Source organism: Nyctereutes procyonoides, unplaced genomic scaffold (genome assembly GCF_905146905.1).
Source record: "Nyctereutes procyonoides isolate TBG_1078 unplaced genomic scaffold, NYPRO_anot_genome, whole genome shotgun sequence".
Lineage (NCBI taxonomy): Eukaryota > Metazoa > Chordata > Mammalia > Carnivora > Canidae > Nyctereutes > Nyctereutes procyonoides.
The window spans coordinates 17648905-17665528 of NW_026575132.1; the positions used below are offsets into that span (position 1 = coordinate 17648905).

The following is a 16624-nucleotide window of genomic DNA, read 5'->3' on the forward strand; positions in this document are numbered from 1 at the left end:
TAAAAATGTCCCTTTATCTCTGTTCTGCCTTTTGTTAAATATATGAAGGATCTTGTACGTCTGTTACTAATGCTTTCGTTGTTGTTGTTGTTGTCATGGTTTGCTTTGATCCGCAGATGATGATAGGAGCATCATGACAGAACAGTTAGAAACTATTCCTAAAGAGGAGAAAGCTGAAAAGGAAGCTCGGAGACCATCTCTCGAGAAACATAGAAAAGAAAAGCCTTTTAAAACCGGGAGAGGCAGAATTTCCACTCCTGAAAGAAAAATAGCTAAAAAGGAACCTAGCACAGTCTCCAGAGATGAAGTGAGAAGGAAAAAAGGTTCATTTCACAATAACTTCTTTAAAAATGTTTTTGAATTCATTGTTACTCTTTTGTAGAAGAAACTTCCTAACAGTGGTAACTAATTATTTATGAAATGTCGTTCGGTTTTGCTCCAAGTGTGTATTTTCTCCTGATGGTATGCTTTTTTTGTGTTTTCTTTATTCGTAGCAGTTTATAAGAAGGCTGAACTTGCTAAAAAAACAGAAGTTCAGGCCCACTCTCCCTCCAGGAAATTCATTTTAAAACCTGCTATCAAATATACTAGACCAACTCATCTCTCCTGTGTTAAGCGGAAAACCACAGGTGACTCTTCAGTTCTGCAATGTGGCTGGCAAACATAGACATGTTTTTTTTTTTTTTTATCTCATTCCTGTAGCGGCTTCTTCATTTTGTTTTTCTTCCAAGAATCTTAGCAGTCATGAACAATTTCGCTATTAAGTGTCTTGTATCATTATTCTTTTTTTTTTTCCCTCCCTGCAGAAGAGGTCATGACCATCTGTTTCTTTGTCATGCTCAGACTTAGCAGTGATTTTTATCTTGGCATTGTGCTCTAGTGTCACGTTCTGGGGATTCCTCTTTTCATTCTGTGTTTGGTTAGACGATGACGATGAATATAACCGTGGTATGCATTCTCATTATTTTGCTTATTTCTCTCTCTCATGCTTAAACCCATACTATATTTGTCCTATTTTCTACATGGTTACTGCCAAATCTGTTACTGATGTTGATGATTTTGCCAAGGATGGATAGTGATTTCAAGATTGAAAATGAAAAGCAAATCCGGGATAAAACTGTGATTGCAAAATTACTTTGCTTTGGATGAAAGAAAAAAAAAAGGAAATTGTCTGGTCATCCCATCAGATTTTATTCCTTGTACCCAAAATTAGCAAGGCTTTCAATTCACTGTACTACATCTCTTCACTGACATTCTGTCATTGGGATCTTCTTAAATGTGTTGGATTCAAACTGCTAATTTTCCTATATAATTTAGTACTCCGCATTCTTAGATAAAACTCCTTCCCCCCGAATTTCTTGGAACTTAGGTGTATTTCAATTTTGCTACCTTCTTATTTTTTTTTCTGTCTTCTTCAAATATACTTGTTTTTAACTCCTTAAAAAAGTGGTGAAGTGAAAGAGAGAAACTTGCTACAAATCACAATAAAAACTCATACAAATATCTATAATGCAAACTCTATTTCTAAACTTCAGTGCAAAGTATTTGCATTAAATGTATAATTATCCTAGGATAATCTTAATTTTCAATACATTTTATTTTAGCATTTATTAAGTAGCACACTTGCAGGCTACAAAGTAAAATATCAGATTGCTAAATGAGAAAGGAATATTTACCTTTACATTTTATATTAGAAGTGCCTTTATATAAACCTTCGGATGGCTTTAAAGGTTAAGAGCAGCATTAACCTTTGTAAGAAAAAGAAAATCAAGGTAATTGATGGTTTTATGATAGTCAATAAAATTCCAAGTATTTTATATTTGTGTTCTTCATATGGGAATCATCTCATGAGCTTTCCTCCAAGAACTAATCTTTAAGGCAGTATTTGAAAGTGTAAACCTCATGAATTATACAGAAACCTTGATGATAAAAGTTCAGGATGAAGAGTGTTTCTCGGTTAGAAATTAATATGACATCTCCAATTCTTATATCAGATCTTAATTCATCTGCATTAAAATTGGAATTTTAGTTCTAATTAGACAAATGCTTGGAGAGGCAGACTCTTGATTTGGGCATAAAAATCCTATATCATGTATTAGAGAATGAAAGTATATATCAGGATTGTGGAATTTTAGAGAAAACATCAAATGGTTTGGTGAAATGTGTGACATGTCATTGGTATTTGATTTACCACACTGAGAGTGAATTGCCTATTTAACTCGTTCATTAAAGGAAATTTAAGATCTTTGGACTAATTAGGATCTTCCCTTAGTCTGTTCAAATATTAAGATACTCAGGCAGAAAGCATACACCAAACATGGATGTCATTGGCTAAAAGGAAACTATGTCACAGAAATTTAAGAAATATTACAGAAATATTGGGAAAGCATCATTTGCACTACTTCTTTAAAAAAAAAAAATCACTCCAGAATCTTGAATAATCTTACTATCCATCCAGTCCTAAATAGCATAGAGCATCTTGTAGACAGTTATATTTATGTCAGAGCTGCATGTGACATAGAAACCTTTTGGAAACTCATTCAGAGTGCTCATAAGCATAAGCTCCCTCTCACCCCCTGCCCCCCACCCCCAGCCCAGGGTTTTCTCTCTTATGAAAGAAAACCAAGGAGGAGGAAACTACACAAGCTTGTGCCTTTCATTTTCTAAGCACAATTTTTAAATAGGGATAATTTTTTTTTCCAAAACACAAAGGATTGTTTTCAATCACGAGACATATTCGAGTTAAGTCAGGTAAGTCATCAACAGAAAATGTGCTGGAGATAGTGGAGTTTAAAATTGAAACCAGAGGTATAAAACAGCAGCAAGAGAAACAACAGTAACAGATGTGGTAATAATTTCATACAGGAAGTGCATGTGTAGAACAAGTTCTATATTACTGAACTTAAAATTTCTCTCGTGTTTTCTTTCTTTGACAAGCTATTTCTCATGTGGCACGTTTCACGTCAAACAAGTGTGTCATTCATATTGTGAAATGAAGGGATGCAGAGGGAAAGGGGTTGGCTGGTCATGACGGTTTGGAATATGAAATGTAGAAATAACTGTAGGTATGCTATTGGCTACAAAAAGAGGGCTTGGGATTCTCCATGAACACTCTTTAATATCATGCCAACCCTAAAAATCAGTCACTCCTCCCCCTTTTCTTAAACACTATGGCATTTGGATTATTGTTCTGTGACTTTTGTTCTAAAGGATCTACGCTCATGTAGTAACAGTATTTAAAGGTAGCTTGGTAACCAATAGGAAATTACTTGATGTGCTTACCTGTGCTTTGGTAAACACTGGCTTATATTAATTAGCACACACTATAGTAGGAGCCACATGCTAGAATGTTCTTATTCCGGTTTCTTCAGTTACTGGATTTGAATCTCGAAATAAGCAAAGTTTTGCTTTGCATTAGTCTGTTGACACAATTGAGTATTCAAAAGATATTGAAAAATGCATTTTTGCAGTCTTCAGCCACTAAGTTTGGGGTTGTTTATGTCTTCTTTTTTTGACAGCAACAGGTGGTGAATCAACTCAGGCTTCCAGTGTATTTAAACAGGCGAAGGACAAAGTCTCTGTGAGTAAAATAATTTTTTCCTTGTTCTTCACTTGAAGTTCCCTTTGGTATTGGTGGCAACATCTCAGTAACTTTAGATCTAAGTTAAAAAACAAAACAAAACAAAAACCTTTAGATCTAAGTTAAACTTCAGATGTTTACTCTTAAATGTCATTTTAAATTGTTCACTCACCCAGAATGATTCTTGGTAGCATTTAGGCATGTTTCAATGTCTTCTGGAATGACATGGGATAGCAGTTGGTGAGGGCAGAGCTGGGAACGTAAACTGCCTCTTTTTTAGTAAGACGGAAAAAAACAGCATGATAATCTGGCAAAAATCCGGGAGCTCAATTTATTTGTTTTTCATAGAACCTAGATAAATTATTATAATCAACACCAAACTATATTTGATAATATATTTTCATTATTGTTGTTACAAAATAAGAGTATGAGAAAGTTAAACAACATAGATTAGTAAAAATGTATCATAGATTATCTAAAGAAAACTAGAGTTACCATTTTGATGTAAAATCTTTATTTTCTCCACACAGTTAAAGGCTTAATAATAAAAATGGAAACACAGCATCAGTTTTTTTATAAACACATTTCCCTGTCATGAAACATTCTTGTATATCACTTTAATGACCACATTGCATTGTTTTTTATTTATTTATAGTGATATACTTTATCAATTCTGTCTTATTTGACTTTTAAACTATTTTTATTGCCATTTTAACAGTAGTACTGTAGAAATCTTTTTGGCTTAATCAGTGGATGCATCCATATGCTTTTCCTTGGGATAATTTCCTAATACTGAAATTACTGTTTCAAGAAGAAAGTCCACATTTAAAGTTTTTGCTACACGTTATCAAGTTGTCCTCCAGAAGTGTTCTACTATTATATGCTGTATACAAGTGACCATGTTCATTATTATTATTACTAGATATTCCTATGCTTTTTCTATATTTGCCAAGTTATGGAAGTAAAATGTTTGAATTTGATTGAATTAATGATGTTTAACTTCATATGTTTATAAATCTTTAATATTTCTTTTTTTTACTTGTTATGTGATTAACCATTATCTTTTGAACTTCCAAAAGACCACAGCCAACATGAAGTATTTTACTTCTTTCTGATTGAAAGGGAAAAAAATTAAAAGGCTACTAAAGAGGGGCATCTGGCTGGCTCAGTTGGTGGATCAGTTCTTGATCTTGGGGTTGTGAGTTCAAGCCCCACATTGAGTATGGAGATTACTTCAAAATAAAATATTAAAAAAGGGCAGCCCAGGTGGCTCAGCAGTTTAACACCGGCTTCAGCCCAGGGCCTGATCCTGGAGACCCAGGATCGAGTCCCACATCGGGCTCCCTGCATGGAGCCTGCTTCCCCCTCTGCCTGTATCTCTGCCTCTCTCTCTCTTTCTGTGTCTTTCATGAATAAATAAATTAAAAAATCTTTAAAAAAATAAAATAAAATCTTAAAAAAAAGACTACTAAAGAAATCCCAAAATTACAACAAATAGTTTGAATGATATTAACTAGTAGCATATCACAGTGTTCTGGGGTTTAGACATGGTGTATGACATGTAAATCACAACTCTTTGTTTAGCATTCTAAAAACTAATAACATTTTAATGCCAGCTGATGCAGCCACTCAGTATGGAATTTCCTCAAAAAGTAGGAAATAGAGCTACCCTATGACCCAGCAATTGCAGTACTAGGTATCTATTCTAAAGATACAAATGTAGTGATCCAAAGGAGCACTTGCACCCCAGTGTTTATAGCAGCAATGGCCACAATAGCCAAACTATGAAAGAGCCCAGATGTCCATCAACAGATTAATGGATAAGGTATGGTATATATAGAGAGAGAGAACATCAATTTGTTCTCTCTCTCTCTCTCTGTATATGTGTGTGTATATATATATATATATATATATATACACACACACACACACAATGGTTTATACACAATGGAATATTAGTCATCAAAAAATGAAATCTTGTCATTTGTAACGACGATGATGGAACTGGAGGGTATTATGCTAAGTGAAATAATGCAATCAGAGTAAGACAATTATCATATGATTTCACTCATGTGGAATTTAAGAAACAAAATGGAGCATAGGGGAAGGGAGGTAAAAAGACAAGACGAGGGATCCCTGGGTGGCGCAGCGGTTTAGCGCCTGCCTTTGGCCCAGGGCGCGATCCTGGAGACCCGGGATCGAATCCCACGTCGGGCTCCCGGTGCATGGAGCCTGCTTCTCCCTCTGCCTGTGTCTCTGCCTCTCTCTCCCTCTCTCTCTGTGTGACTATCATAAATAAATAAAAATTAAAAAAAAAAAAAAAGACAAGACGAAATCAGAAGAGGAGACAAACCATAAGAGACTCTTTATCATAGGAAACTGAGGGTTGCTAGAGGGGGGAGGGGTGGGAGTGATGGGATAACTGGGTGATGGACATTGAGGAGGACACCTGATGTAATGAGCACTGGGTTGTTATATAAGACTGATGAATTACTGGCCTCTACCTCTGAAACTAATATACTATATGTTAATTAATTGAATTTAAATTAAGAAATATAAACATAAATATTAAAAAAGGATTTAGAAGTAAAACCTAGTAAGATTTTAGCCTTCTGCTTTTCATTTATTTTTATTTATTGTGAAAAATAGAAATTCATTTCCAGTGACTGCCACACTTCTTATATGATTTTGAGCCTAAGGGACTTTATGTTTTTTTAAAAAATTGATTTTTATATAATGTTTTCAGACATATTCCTGAACAGATGGCAACCTGTAGAATCCATGTATTGCTTTGGTAAATATTGGACTTGAAAATACTATAACTTCAAGATTTCTGTCTCTTTACCTTTTGTTTCTGATAGGGAACTAGCGAGTTGTGGTGGTTAAAGGCAGGCTTATAAAGCAGACCAGGTCCAGGTTTTGAACATTTATTAATTATATGATCTTCCTCTCCCTAGGTCTAAATTTTCCAAAAATTAAGGAGGAGAAAAACAATTCCTATCTCCTAAGTAGTTACAAAAATTAAATATGGTTAATTATAAAACAGTATACTGTAGGATGCCTAGAACATAGTATTTATTCAATAAATAGTGATAGTAAGTGTAGTTATTATTTGAAAGGTAGAAGTCTTTAGGAGCAGATATAGAAAGTAAGTCAGCTTCCTCCCATGAAAAAAAAGCATTTTCAAGTGGACATTGTCTAGAAAAGCTTTTTTTCTTTAACTTTTTTTTTTTTTTGGTTTTTAATTCCAGTTAGTTAACATACAGTGTAATATTAGTTTCAGGTGTACAATACAATGATTCAACACTTCCATCCAACGCCCAGTGCTCATCACAGCAGTGCAGTTCTTAATCCCCCGCATCTATTTAACCCATCCTTCCCACCCACCTCCCCTCTGATAACCATCAATTTGTTCTCTATAGTTAAGAGCCTGCTTCTTGGTTTCTCTCTCTCTCTCTATCTCTCTCTCTATCTCCCCACCCCCTTTGCTCATTTGTTTTGTTTGTTTAAAAACTATTCAGGAAATTTTCAAGTCCCTTGGTCTTCAAGTAACTCAATGGGAATTGGCATTCAATGCTTACACTTAGGAAAGAAATCATATACATCTTCTGACCAAAAAACCTAATTTTTTTCCTTATAAATATCTATCTTACCTTTCTGAAGAAGAGAGACTAGGCCACCATTCTTTCTTTTTCTCATTTAACTTCTTTTTCTTCCCTCATCACCTCATCCTCTTCCTAAAAATTTCCTAAAACCCCAAGACTATTATTATCTGTGACTTTCAGTACATCCATTAGAACAATTCTGTCTGATTTTTCAATTGATCTTTATTGTGAACCTGATCTATGATCCTTCATTTCATTTGTTGTGTATTTTTTGTTTTGTTTTTTGTTTTGAATGCAGGATTAGTAGTTATGTTTCATAATTCAAGGTAATCCAATTATTCCATTTTTTCTTTCCCGTATCACTTTTGAAATTTGTGGGTAGCATCAATCAGAAAAGAAAGACTTGGGTTGACCCAGGCACGCTGCCCACTCAAGACTCTGGGTTTGTCAAGCCAGAAGTGATGTTTGCAGTCTGTTAATGTGTCTTCCCCTGATAAAGTGCCTGTGGAACTAAAAACTTAAGATAAAACTGTCAATTTCAACTGTTATTTTTATACAGCTAAATCATATTAGTTATTGAAGACAGAATCTCCTTGGCTTCATCATACCTTTCTGTATTTTTAACAAAGTCCCCCGTGAGACATGTGGCATGCCAGCACAAGCTGCTTCCAAAAGCTGGACATCCAACCCACTGATTTTCACTTGCCAAATATCTCTCCAGGGACTACCAACACCTGGAAACTAAGCCCTGTGGTTTTTATGGGCAATATTTTTAGTGCTAACTTTCATTTTTAGCATTTAAAACACATTATACAAACTGTAGTCTATGCATAAAAACGTTATTAATTCTATGGTATGCTTTGGCCCCCGGTGTACATTTTACTCATAAAATGAACTAATTTTATATAAAATCCATAATTTTCTGATGAAATCAATGCAGATATCTGAAAACTCATTTTCTCAACTTTAAGAAAGTATTTTCTAAGGCCTTAAATATACCTTGTTCTAAAGTCCTTGAAATGCGATCAAGATATTGATTATAAATATGCCTTAAAGGGTGTATTTATTAAAGGAACAATTCCAACAGACTCTCAAGATATTTTCCAAATACTTTATCATTGGAAGACTTAGAGATTAATCAGAATTTATATGTACAATTCATGAAGAATATTTTGATCTATAGTCTCATATATAAGTATTCTTAAGTTCCAGTTGGAAATGAGTTGCTCAATGAAAATTTCTTGCTCTCACATAAATATACATTTCTATCATTGATTATAACCATTGATCATGTGGTCTTATTCAAAGTAGGTATTTAATTTCTTATATGTTTATACATTTTTTATTTTCTTTTTACTTCATAGTTTGGTTTATTTTGTGCTTTTGTTTGTTTTCTTTCATGGCTAGAATTCTACTTTGTCAAAGATTCCTGCCTTACAGGGTAGCTCAAAGTCCCCAAGATGCAGCTCTGCTTGCCCTAGTACGTCTCAAAGGGCTACATTTTCTGACAGTTTTTCAATACAGCCCTCCTCCTCAGCAGGCTCCACAGACCGTTTGCCATACTCAGAATCAGGGAACAAGGTAAGGCAGCAGGTCAATTGAAGGTTCAGAAAAGAATATAATTTCAGGGTTTATGAGACATGATTCAGTAAATATATAAAAACAAAGACTAAACTCTAAAATATTTGACATATAAGCATTTGACCCTCTTAAAAACAAAAGTCCCAATAGTTATTAATACTTAACCAGTTTTTAAAAAGTCTTTTTCTAGGTATACTGTCCATTATTAATTTATTTGATATCTTGTAAAATTTTAAATACAAACCAATAAAATAAAATATATATGATATTACACATAATATATAATAAATACATATTATACATAGTATATAATCTATAATATTGTATAATCTAATAATGACAAATTACATATAATATAATATACCATTTGGGCTCAATCAGACACATCAGGATTTAATATTGCCTCTGCTACCTATGAATGGTGATATTGAAAAAATTACATAAACTGAATCGACTTGTTTTCTTGGCTATAAAATGCAGATAGTATTTTGTGGCAAGAATTAAATCATAAATGGATGTAAAGTACTTAGAATTCCAGTTACATAAATGCACAATATATGACAGTGGTCATTGTTAACTGGTATGCATGGAATGCCCTTTGGCAGTCATTTCTGATTAATAAGTTATCATGCTAATGAAGATTTTTTTAAGTAAAATTATTAATTTACTGGAGATTACCTTAGTAAATTCATTTTACCCATTTATTAGTTAGAATTTGAATTTTATGATCCATTGTTAGCACTAACTCCAGAATAATATATGTTTATAACACTTCTAGGCAAAAATGAAGTCAAAGTTTCAAAGTAGAAATGCTTATAAATATATGAAATCAGTAGTATGTGTTAAAAGAAATTTAGCTATCAGCACAGGAGGAAAAATGAGCAATATAATCACTTTGTATAATTGAAGGTGCACAAGAACCCAATGTGTTTTTTCCCCAATCAGGATGGAGTAACCAAGAGCCCAGAAAAACGTTCTTCTCTGCCCAGACCCTCCTCCATCCTCCCTCCTCGTCGAGGTGTATCAGGAGACAGAGATGAGAATTCCTTCTCTCTCAACAGTTCCATCTCCTCCTCAGCACGGCGGACTACCAGTAGGTTTATTTTGATTTGCGGTCCTTCTTAATCCTTTAAGTGGCATAAAGCTTATTATGTGTCTATATTTTACATCTTCCAAAGAAAACATACACTGGAAACAGATTCTATTTCTTCAAAGAATCAGAAACTCCACACTGTGGATGGATCCAGAACACCTACCTGTGTGAGTTAAAATGATTGTTGTGGAAAATGAGTAGCTACAAAGAAGTAATCAATAGAGAAAACTGAGTCAGGAATTTAAAAAAAAAAAAAAATATATATATATATATATATATATATATATATATATATATATATATATATATATTAACCTTTCTTAGGATTCCAAGTCCTAACATCTAACTAGGAAGTCAATATTCAAAACCTAGGATTCTATTCAATTTGTTAAAAGTTTGCATTCCAGTGAGGGTGTAAATATAACATGTTTGGTGTAATAGTTTCAGTTTCTTTTGATTGATGGCCCATGGTGAACTGGTTGGCAGTTATCACAGTCTAAATAAAAAATATAAAAATGTTCCAATCATTACCCACTTGTGTGTTTTGGTACTACCAGGATTATCTAGTTAAAGCATGGATTCAAATTATTTTCATAAATATGTTTCTATTACAAGAAAAATAGCTACCACTTATGGAGTACATAGAGATACTAAAATCTTAAGACACAGTTTTCACTGAATTTAATTAACAATGCTGATGGCTTGGTATTAATAATCTCATTAAATCTACTGATAAGGAAAAAGAGGGTAACTTGTTCAATTCTACTAAGATAGACAGTGGTTGAATTTGGTTTTTAGCTCACTGATAATTTCATAACCTGGCCACCAAGAACCAATTGAATATGGCTATATCATTCTGGTCTTGAAATGTCATTTTTGTGGAAAGCAATAAAAGTCATAGAGTGCACACTAATTTATCACATTAGCCTTGTTATATCCCATTTCATATGGTCAGTTGAGAAATCTACCTATCATTTGCCCTTACGTTAAAAAACCAAAAGGAGGGATCCCTGGGTGGCGCAGCGGTTTGGCGCCTGCCTTTGGCCCAGGGCGCGATCCTGGAGACCCGGGATCGAATCCCACGTCGAGCTCCTGGTGCATGGAGCCTGCTTCTCCCTCTGCCTGTATCTCTGCCTCTCTCTCTCTCTCTCTCTCTCTCTCTCTCTCTCTCTCTCTGTGTGACTATCATAAATAAATAAAAAATTTTTTTTAAAAAAAAAAGGACACAGGGTAACTTTCACTTGATACATGCAAACTGTTCACCGAAAGATGTAAAATGATCCTTTCTCCAGAAGGCTGAACCCAGACCAATGGGTAAATAGACATCACCTGTAGATAATAATTATCTACGGAGCTCTCTTGAGCTCACTCCTTGTAATTATTTTAGCAAAGATTAATTATCCCCTTTCTCAGGAAGAACTTTCCACACTGATGACCAGTTGTATTAGATGACTCAAAGATCCCTTTCACTTCATTGATTTAAAAGTTAATGAGTTATACCTTTATCCTCTATAAAATTTCTAGAATTTTTTATTTTACAAAGTATACATACTTAGTAATAAAAAATAAAATTCATGCCCTTCCCATAAAGCAACAAAAAAAGTGAAGGAATTTGAATAATGTATGTAAACAATGTAAATAAGTGTTCTGTTATTAAAATCAATATGTTATTTTAAGTGAAAAGATTTTAAGAGCTAAGAAGCTAATTGAGCTAAGAAGCCATGTCTGGCTTAGAATTTAGTATCATCTGGATAAATGAGCTTTAGTGTCCTCATTCTTAAATTTGGAATAATAAGAGCGCCTCTAACTACTATGTTTGGTCATCAAATGTTTAGTACTCACAAAAGTGCTTTGAAATCAAGGTGGTATAAGTCTCATTTATAGCATTATGCTTTCAAAAAAGTATTTGAAATGGCATTCAAACACATAGTTAAAAAGTTAATATGAAAGAAACATAGTATGAGAAAATGAAAGAAAGGAGTTAAATAATAAAATGACCCTAAGGTCCAAGTTGAGGCAAAGAAATGTGTCCCACAATAGCCTGTATCATTGACAGTAGTGGTAAGGGTGGTATTGATTTGACTCCAAGCTGCAAACTAGCAAGGAAAGTATAGGAGAAAACAATCAGGTACAAGCTTCACTGTGACTATGTTAAAACATCCAATTTTTTTTTCTAAGAAGAGAAATAGATATTTTTTGGTATTAAGCACTGAGACCAATTTCCATATAAAGGAAATACATGATACTATAGAATAATGTCTGACATAATTGCATCCCTTTTAGTAAACACATTTGCAACTCACAGCACTCCTCAATATAAGCTGAAGGAGTAACATTGAAATACAATTCAGTAAATGATTTTATACACAGGTCAAAATTATTGCTGTCAATACACAGTTGTAGGTTGTATATCTACCTGAATCTTGGAATGATCTTATTGCACAAAAGAGCAAGTGATCCACATATCATTCAAAGAAATCTGGAGTAAATACTAGCCCACATAGAACACGAAGCTCAGACTCTTTTGCCAACTTACAGCAGATCCGCATGCCTTAACTTTCCATACACAAGTATGAAAAACCTCTGACGCTTCATAATGAGAAGTAAAAATAAATCAAGAAAACCCCACTTCTTTGCATTGATAGCAATGTATGTTCAAAAAAATGTCACCAAGTTATAAGTCTAAAAAAGAGAGACTTTCAGCTTTTTTTTTTTTTACTTTCAGCTTTTCTAGCATTGTAATCCATAAATATTCTAAACTCTTCAGAAAGTTAATGTATTATCTGAGGGAAAAGCATGTCTTGAGGAGAATTTTCTGATGTTGTGGTTTTGGTTTGGTTTTCTTCTGTTTGTTAATACAGGGTCAGAGCCAATTCGCAGAGCAGGAAAAAGTGGCACTTCTACACCCACTACCCCTGGATCAACTGCCATCACTCCTGGCACCCCACCAAGCTATTCTTCACGTACCCCAGGCACTCCTGGAACCCCTAGCTATCCCAGGACCCCTCACACACCAGGAACCCCCAAATCTGCCATCTTGGTGCCCAGTGAGAAGAAAGTTGCCATCATACGTACTCCTCCAAAATCTCCTGCTACTCCCAAGCAGCTTCGGCTTATTAACCAACCACTGCCAGACCTGAAGAATGTCAAATCCAAAATTGGATCGACAGACAACATCAAATACCAGCCTAAAGGGGGGCAGGTAAGAATTACATGAACCCATACTTGCTGCCAGAAGTAGAATCCCACTTATGACTAGAATGCCTTCCTCATATTATAAACAAAGAGTTCTTACAGTAAAAGGGAGGTGGAGGTGTTAAAAAGTTACTGGTTATGATTCATTGCCAAGAGTTTGGACCTCATCCGAGAAAGCTGGCTTACAAAATATAATGAAAATCATGTAACATGTCCATTCTGTATGATTTATTATTGGGTAAAAATTGATTTCACCATACAGGAGAATCTTTCCATTGATTGCCTAGCTGATCTTTTCTGAATGTCTCTCTAACGCCTGGTGAACTTTAGCATAAGAGATTAAAATTGCATTTCTGATATGAACTTCAGTGTTCTAGTTTAGATCCTATTAACCTCATTTGACGATCTTTTAATGATTTCGCTTTTATCTCCTTCCTTCATTGGTGATTTCCTGTGACATCTTTCTACCATTTCCCCATGTTCACTCCAAAAACAGCATGATTCACCAATTTTCTTCTTTGGCTGCTCATGCTTAAAAATTGCAAAGGGTGGACATTCATGTTGATAATAGGTAGTTCTTTATAGTTCTGATGAATGAAATTACTGTGTTAGAACTTCTCTTTAAGATTAATTGTATTGAAGAGGGTTATTAGTAAAGCTCTACCTATTAACTCTTAACTTCAGCTCCAGTACAGCCACTCATGTTTTTTGCCAACCAAGGGCCTTTGCGTTTTGTCTTGACCTGAACCTTGCTTATACACTGTGTGTTTAGATGAAGCAATTGGTCTGGAAGGAGATAATACAAATATCACTTAGTATTTCCTTTGTGATGTTGATCTGCCTGTAGGAGAGTTGGACTTTTCTTGTCATTAAAGAGACAAGACACCCACCCGTGAGAGAAAGAAGAAAGTAAGCAATAATTTCCCTTGTATATCGACAAATCTGTGATGCCCTCTTGACATTCCCAGAACCCTTTCTTTTAACTTCAGTGTTCTTTTCTGCCGGTCTTTCTTGTTTATACTATATTTTCTACACGGATTTTTGGTTCCCTCTTTTATGCCAAAGAAAATGTATTTTCAGGCAAGTTTAGAAGAAAGGTCTTGCCAAAAATGTGAAGCTATTCAGGACTCCTACTCACTGCTGAAACAAAAATTCAGTGTTGCCTCTTCCCTTAGCAGCAAACTTATTTGCTATCTCATTGTGATTGTGTTCAAGAAAACCCAAGAAGTTACGAAAAATCAACCAAAGGAATTGGGGGAAGCAGAGGGTGGGGCTCTCCATATGCCCTGTAGGGAATGACCATAACATTCTCTAATAATAAAGTCAGAGACAAATGACAAATGCTTTTTCATAAAAAGATGTTATTAAAATATGAGCTGCAAGAAATCTTTTTAAGCAAAACAAAACAAAAACTAATTCTGCCAAATTTTATCCTGTGATTTCATAAATCTCATACTATTCTTGCATTCCTCAGAATTTTGCACATCCAAGAGAATAAAAAATTTTGGACCTTTTGGAAATATCCAAATGCTTATTTTATATTTACGCACAAATAATAGACAAAGTTAAATAAGTTATGTGCCAATTTGAAAGTATCATTTTAGGGGATCCCTGGGTGGCACAGCGCTTTGGCGCCTGCCTTTGGCCCAGGGCGCGATCCTGGAGACCCGGGATCAAATCCCACGTCGGGCTCCCGGTGCATGGAGCCTGCTTCTCCCTCCACCTGTGTCTCTGCCTCTCTCTCTCTCTCTCTGTATGACTATCGTAAATAAAAAAATAAATAAATTAATTAAAAAATTTAAAAAAAATGAAAGTATCATTTTAGGTTTTGGTGAGATACTTCTTAAAATAGAGTAGCTATTATATATATTTAAAATCAATTCTCTTTCTATAAGTATCCTTGTATGTAGTATTTTTATTATCTAAATGTGAGGTTTACTTCCTTATATTTGAGAAAATATTGATACTGAAAAAATATGTTTCTTCTTAGAATCACAAGATATTTTTTGAAACAATTTCCAAGATATTTTCTCAAAACTAAAAAGAAAATTTAATTAAAATGGAGTAATTATTGATATAATTGATATAATTTGACATGAAAATTCCATAATAGGGACAGCTGGGTGGCTCAGTGGTTGAGCATCTGCCTTTGGCTCAGGGTGTGATCCAGGGGACAAGGATCAAGTCCCACATCAGGCTCCTTGCAGGGAGCCTGCTTCTCCCTCTGCCTGTGTCTCTGCCTCTCTCTTTCTCTCTCTCTCTCTCTCTCTGTGTCTGTGTGTCTCTCATGAATAAATAAATAAAATCTTCAAAAAGAAGAAAATTCTATAATATAGCTCTTATTCACATGACTCCTCACAGTAGAGAGGCATAAAGAATGGTTTTACCCTTAGTTTTGTCCAAATCACTAAGGTTAAACCAGTACAAAAAATAGGAACACTTCTTTTCCTTTCTGCTTCTTTACCATGTCTGTGAATATGTTTTTGTCTAATTTCAGTTGATTTCTGCTATACTCAGTAATTCATAAAGCTGACATAAAGATGCCTTATTCTTTTGAAGTCACTAAAACTGCCTTAGAGATTGTGGTAATTAAGGACTAATAAAGACATATGACATAAAAATTATAGAACAAAAATAGCCTTAAACTCACAGTGTCATTTGAAGAAATCTCTTCTTTGAGAAGGCAAGTGGGTAACCTGCTGCAAAATTACTCTATCACAGCTGCAATGACTTGGAAAAAAAATACACAACAGTGAAGTTATTATGAAGTGACTTTGTTACAGAACCACAAGGTATCCCCTCACCAAGATAAGATGGAAGGAAGATATTTGCCTCTATTTTATGATAGATGGTATAATGCATTTAAATTGGAGGGGAAATGAATTGGGAAATTGAGGCACACTACAGTTGAACTGTCTTTGTAGGAAAAATATATCACTTAACACTCTAACATTAACCCTTTAAAAGCCTTAAACACAAAGAATGAGGAGAAATTCTTTTTCAATATGTGTTAAACTAGAAGTTTTGACTGGATTTGATTTGCATTTTATAGAATGACTAGAAAAAATTTTTGTGTTAAAGCTCCTTAGAAATTATCCAGATGAGATGCTCTCCCTTCTTCTCTGATTGAGGATCCACAAATTCACTCTGTTAGGGAAATTGAAGCTACCGGCATGTTGTTGCCAATTATAAATTGGATAACTCTAGGGTGTTAGAATGGACAGTGGTCAACTCAGAAGAGGACAGGACAATAGCAGTACTTTCTGTAGGAGACAAGTTTTTCAATACCAATATGTAACCTGTAGATCTTGAGAAAAATAGTCAAACAATTCTTATTAATAAGTAAGGGAGCAAACTTATAGATGTAACCTTAATTCTCCTACACAGGCTCTATTGTTATAAAATCTGGAGTGGTTAGATTGTATGTAAATGATTTAATTTCAAAAGCTATATTATTGCTGTTTGTGCTATCACTAAGAATTGGGAGGGGAAATATATAATAAAAAATATATGTGTCTTGGAAGTTCAACAACTTTCCAAGTTGGAAAGCCTTATTATTTGTCTCACTTT

General features: G+C 34.5%; 1 protein-coding gene across 8 annotated transcripts in view; it reads left to right on the plus strand.

The window, feature by feature from the left end:
• Window positions 1-16624, plus strand: part of MAP2 (microtubule associated protein 2) — a 288028-nt gene that overhangs the window by 251390 nt on the left and 20014 nt on the right. For 3 of the 8 annotated variants that reach the window (XM_055345233.1, XM_055345234.1, XM_055345235.1), the window contains 6 exons: window positions 117-323; window positions 495-629; window positions 3519-3580; window positions 8593-8766; window positions 9712-9859; window positions 12721-13061. In XM_055345233.1, the coding sequence (XP_055201208.1) occupies window positions 117-323; window positions 495-629; window positions 3519-3580; window positions 8593-8766; window positions 9712-9859; window positions 12721-13061 (1067 nt within the window). The remainder of the gene's footprint in view (window positions 1-116; window positions 324-494; window positions 630-3518; window positions 3581-8592; window positions 8767-9711; window positions 9860-12720; window positions 13062-16624) is intronic. The other 5 variants (XM_055345239.1, XM_055345240.1, XM_055345241.1 and 2 more) reach the window with 2 other exon arrangements.